Here is a 5,941-nt window from a genome sequence, read left to right as displayed (position 1 = left end):
GTGAGACCAACACTGGCAGGGGGGGAGAGGTGACTGGACTAAAGGTGAGACCAACACTGGCAGGGGGGGGTGTCAGGAATAAAGGTGAGACCAACACTGACAGGGGGGGGGGGTGTCAGGACTAACTATAAGATCAACACTGACAGGGGGGTGTATCTGGACTAACTATAAGATCAACACTGACAGGGGGGTGTATCTGGACTAACTATAAGGCCAACACTGACAGGGGGTGTATCTGGACTAACTATAAGGGTCAACACTGACAGGGAGGGGGGTGTATCTGGACTAACTATAAGGCCAACACTGACAGGAGGGTGTATCTGGACTAACTATAAGACCAACACTGACAGGGGGGTGTATCTGGACTAACTATAAGGCCAACACTGACAGGAGGGTGTATCTGGACTAACTATAAGACCAACACTGACAGGAGGGTGTATCTGGACTAACTATAAGATCAACACTGACAGGGGGTGTATCTGGACTAACTATAAGATCAACACTGACAGGGGGGTGTATCTGGACTAACTATAAGGCCAACACTGACAGGAGGGTGTATCTGGACTAACTATAAGACCAACACTGACAGGGGGGTGTATCTGGACTAACTATAAGATCAACACTGACAGGGGGGTGTATCTGGACTAACTATAAGATCAACACTGACAGGGGGGTGTATCTGGACTAACTATAAGACCAACACTGACAGGAGGGTGTATCTGGACTAACTATAAGATCAACACTGACAGGGGGGTGTATCTGGACTAACTATAAGATCAACACTGACAGGGGGGTGTATCTGGACTAACTATAAGGCCAACACTGACAGGAGGGTGTATCTGGACTAACTATAAGGCCAACACTGACAGGAGGGTGTTTTTGGACTAACTATAAGACCAACACTGACAAGAGGGTGTATTAGGAATAATGATGTGAAAAACTTCAACATAAATTATAAAGGGGATGTATTTCGTGTCGTTGAAACCCTGATCATAGTGATATTAAACAGAAAGATCTCATCCTAATTAAGAATGGGGTGCATATGTATACTTAATGGGGTCGTAAGACCGCTGCTTCATGACAATCATCTAAGAATTAAAAGAATGTCCTTAATCTGCTTATTTCAAAATGGAAGAAAATGAAGGGAAATTAAATATGGAGTTCGAGAATGTATCAAAACTTCCAAATGTTACCACAGATATTTATTTGTATGAACCGAAGTAGTTCTTAGCTATATTTTGTTTCGCGGTATTCCCAATTCCCTCTCGTCACTTTTTTTTTTTTTTTTTTAGCTGCACCTGTTTTTCGCCTAAAAGTCTTGGTGTTGGCAACGTAGCGCGAGGTATAAAACGAGCCGGTGTACCGAGCAGGGTTCAGTGGTCGGCGGTGAGAGCGGAAGAGCAGACACACGGAACCTTCTACCTTGTCCACCATCACAGGTCTTGTACATTAACACTACTCCATCAAAATGCTGCGCGTCGTTCTTGTCGTCTGCCTGGCCGTCTGTGTTCTCAGGTGAGACAAAAGTCATGTTCGGTGTTGTACCGACTACACTTCTCCTTTCCTATCTACTGCTGTCCTTCCGTTGATAGGAGAAAGGAGTCGGTTAGAGAACAGAAACAGGCACTAGTAGTCAGTCTCATACTGTCACTAGTAGCATTGCAGAGGAATGTTAATTTATCGTGTTATATTTACATATTGAGTTCTGTTCTTGATACGTTTTATTTTGTAGGCAAACTTTCTTATGTTAAATACAGTGGGAAAAAGTCTTTCTGCAAGGCGATTAGACTGGCGTCAGCTCTTGTTTGATTACTATTACAGACCTTATAGAAATGGTCCATTAAATGTTTGTGTTTTGTTTTATTTTAAGCTTCAATGGGAGCTGCTCTCTCACTTCTTATTTTAAGTGTTATTTGTCACTCAGTCTTCTGCCTATTGCGATGCTCAAGGTCCAGTAATTATGAATGAGGTCGCTAACTTGCGCTCAACACACATGTCCCCTCCCCCCCCCCCCAACCACCTACTCCCCCATAGCTGCCTCCCGTCCACCACATCTGTTTCCTGTAACACATATCTGTCTCCAGTCAAATACACTAGTCTGTTGTCCACACCTGCAGCCAGCCATCGCCCCAGGGGGAGGAGAAGGTTGTCCACGACTGTACCAAGTGTAACCCCAACAAGTGTTTGGACGTGTCATCATACTGCCGGCCAGGCGACACCCTCGTCAAGAATGAGTGCGGCTGCCTCGTCTGCTCTGAGGTAATCCTCGCCACACAAACATTATAGTAATAACATCAACAGTAATATAATAATATTTATAATGATAATTTATCACAACAATAATAACAGATACAAATTTAACAAATATGACGTAGAGATTAAATTTGGTTGCCATTGGTTCCCTATTTTTGGGGACAGGAACCCAACTATTGACCGTTCCCAGGATGCATACCAAAACAGTTGCTTAACTCCCGAATACCTATTTACTACTGGATGAACAGAGAGGCATCAGGTGAAAGAAAACGTGCCCAAAGGTATCTGTCCTGTCGCGGGAATCGAACCCGGAGCCTTGCGGTCGTAAACCGACTGCGCCTATCTTACCTACAAAAGCTAAAACATCCTGCACTCTAAGCACACACACACACACACACATGAGTACGTATACACGTACATACACACACAATTGCACAGGCAGGCACATACAAATACGCACTCTACACACACACACACACACACACGCACACGCACACGCACACACACACACATGCACTCAAAAGATAAATAAAGTTTGTTTCACAGACTTACTCTGTCCACAGCTCCATGGAGACTTGACGCATCCCCACCACGACCATTGCATCAACTCCGGCGACAACCACGATGTCTTTGGTCACAACCACACAGAACACGACTCGTTCTGCTGTGGTCTTGGACACGAAGGGTAAACCACCACTTAGGAAGACACCTTGGAGGTCCCTAAAGTAATGATCTTCCAGGGAAGAACCTTATTTGGGAACCTCTAGGGAAGAGTTCGAGGACAGGCCCTAGCAGGTAACGAAGAGTAGACCAACCCTTGGAGAGTTCCCAGAATTATATCCTTATAGAAAAGCTACCCAGGCGAGACTCGCTTAGGTCACTAAGGACAGACCCTATGTGACGAAGGATAAACCCGCAGGTCCCGAAGGATATACGCCTTGTAGAACCTCCAAAGTAATAACCAATCAGGAGAGACCTTCCTATGGGGACCCCATGGAGAAGGCTCACAAGAGGGAGCCACAGAAAAAGCTAAACAGAAACTTTTCCCCTAGTGAGGAGTCCTTACCTATTTTCCAGATTTGTCTTGGGTATTTACACAGATATAGTTTGACGACTACTTGTTATTTCCAAATAAATAAAGATTTATAACTTGCATAAGAAACTTTATTTAGCAGTTGTCATTAGGATGAACTTGTGTACGTTATGTTCTGAAATAAATGTTTAACAAAAAAGTTACTCGTTTATTATATCTCCAATATTTTACCTATTGTGAATGAGAGTCACATGTTAATTAATGTATGAAATTAGTTATGAAAACTCCTGTAGAGTATAAATTTAATGGAATCTAAAATGATCAAAGAAAAACAATAAATCCAAAACTAACTTGGAACGAAAATATCCACCAACAAAAATTATTTGACAAAATGATGCCTTCAAAAATACGAGGAACGATTTACCCAATAACTCACAATAATATACACCAAACATGAAAACAATTACTTTACTATATTGCAAAGGGAAATTCTTTTATCTTCTTCAAGATTTCTCTAATAATACTAACAACTCTTTCAAGATTGTCCCACAGCACTCATAAGCATCCCACAGCACTCATAAGCATCCCATAGCACTCACAAGCATCCCATAACACTCACAAGTATCCTTCAACTCTCACAAGCATCCCACAACTCTCTCAATCATCCATCAACACTCACAAACATCTCACAATACTCACAAGCATCTCACAATGCTCACAAACAACCCACAACACCCACAAATATCTCACAACACTCATAGGCCTTGAACTTTAGACACACACATGACATCAACTAGCAAGCAACTGGCAGGCTTCAATAATTTCCCAGATAGTCGAGTATAAACACGTGACAGACGAAGCGTGGTAGGCGGATTGTTACTGTATCGACATCAACGTTGGAGTATGGAGTGGCGATTTCAGCGCCATCTATGGGTCTGCACTCCAACTTCCCTAGTATTGGACGCTATGTAGACAACGCCATATGTTGGTAGTGGCGTGGTATCGGTGGAAGGCGCCAATTTCCTGCCCGAGTCAGGAGAGGAGGCCGATGTGGTTGACCTCTGGTGGGTGGCGTATCAAGATCAGCGTCATCTAGGTTGTGGCTACAAGTCACAATGTCAAGTCCCCATGCAGTAGTCGAGTGTTATCCTAGGGTTACCCAGTGTACTGTCCATCTGGCTAATGACGTTTTTATGTCCTCAGAGTTGACATATGGAGGCGATTGAGCTGAGAAGGGCAGTTCACCTTGGGCAGTCCACGAACTCTTAGCTTGGTCTTGTGAGAGGACAAAGTAGCCACCGTTGATCCGAGCTGTGTGTGTTAGCTGCTGATATATACAGTGTTTTTTGAAGAGCGACGTACCTGGGATTGGTTTTTAAGATTTGAGGAAGACAGTGATGTGTCAATTGAGTTGCTGCTAGCAAGCTGCTTGAGGTTTCTGCTAGGGTGTTAATTATCACTGTTTGTGTGTTAGGTTGGACCCCTGTCAGCGTGCTGCTGAAGCCCTCTGCCAGTGAGTACCTGGAGAGCGGAGGTGAGGTAGGCACATCATGATACTGTGTGGGGTGGTCTGGCCCTTGTAAAAGGTGAACTCGCCAGTGTTTGCCAGTGGACAATGTGTACTTGGAATGTGGGTTCACTGGGCTTGATGAACACTGTCATCGTATTGTGCCCTGAGTGAAAGAGGCAGTTGTACGTACAGATAGTAAATATATTATAAAAGTTATTATATATAATATATTATATATATATAATTTTATTTTGAAGGATTGTCTTGCTTACCCCCACCCCCTTATTTATGCATTGCACTACTGCTTGATACAGCCAGTTTCTTGAAAGCTTACTACCGACTTGCGGTAGAATATCCAAAAAGAGGTTAAAACTTCTGGATCCCGGTTACTGGTCCATAGTGGCCGAAACACGGATCTAATAACTTGACGGGCCTTAATAGACTGCTAGGTTGGTATAAGCACCTGTTATGCCAAGCCTGGTAGGTGAGTACAGGCACTTAACAAACCATAACGAAGCCTGGTACTTCGGTACAGACGATAACAAAGCCTAATAGGTGGCTACAGACCATAGCACAGCCTGTAGGTGATTATAAACACATAACAGGACCAATTACTAATACTGGCAGGTGGGTACAAGTCACTGACAGGCCATAACGGAGCCTGATAGGTGGGTACAATCAACTGGTCGCCATAACAAAGCTTGTGGATGGTTACAATCCCCTAACAGGCTATAAGGAAGCTGTTAGGTGAATACAAGCACCTGGCAGGACAAAAGAGCCCAGTTAATCCAATTTGCCTAATCACTAAATAGTATAGTTAACTTAACCATCTTAGAGCCACTAAGGTAGATGAGCAAGGCTAGATGTTGAAGTTAATGAATTATGACGTCATGACCTCTATTTTATGAATAATATATCTGTCGAATCCAAGATAAATTCAGATAATAAACATAAATATATTTTTTATTGTAGTTTAGGATTAGGTTAAAAATTGCGTTTTGATCTTTATTGTTTTATGAATAAAGATTATATTATGGAGGATTAGTTATTTACTTATACTAATGGGTCCCAAGAGTGGGAGGGGCGAGAGAGAGCGTTTATTCACATTAATAACGAAGCACATGAGCAGTTGAAAATTGGTCCTG

General features: G+C 43.0%; 1 protein-coding gene across 1 annotated transcript; it reads left to right on the top strand.

The window, feature by feature from the left end:
- Positions 1-1,355: 1,355 nt before the first annotated feature.
- LOC138356062 (uncharacterized) lies at positions 1,356-3,489 on the top strand. Its single transcript, XM_069311688.1, has 3 exons — positions 1,356-1,515; positions 2,118-2,259; positions 2,817-3,489. Exons 1-3 carry the CDS (start codon positions 1,469-1,471, stop codon positions 2,940-2,942), a joined length of 315 nt encoding a protein of 104 aa, XP_069167789.1. The 5' UTR covers positions 1,356-1,468; the 3' UTR covers positions 2,943-3,489.
- The last annotated feature ends 2,452 nt before the right edge of the window (positions 3,490-5,941 follow it).

The sequence above is a fragment of the Procambarus clarkii genome, chromosome 1, assembly GCF_040958095.1.
Source record: "Procambarus clarkii isolate CNS0578487 chromosome 1, FALCON_Pclarkii_2.0, whole genome shotgun sequence".
In the NCBI taxonomy this organism is placed as follows: Eukaryota; Metazoa; Arthropoda; class Malacostraca; order Decapoda; family Cambaridae; genus Procambarus; species Procambarus clarkii.
Note: the sequence above shows the minus strand (reverse complement) of the source record. Positions and strands in the feature narration are given on the sequence as shown.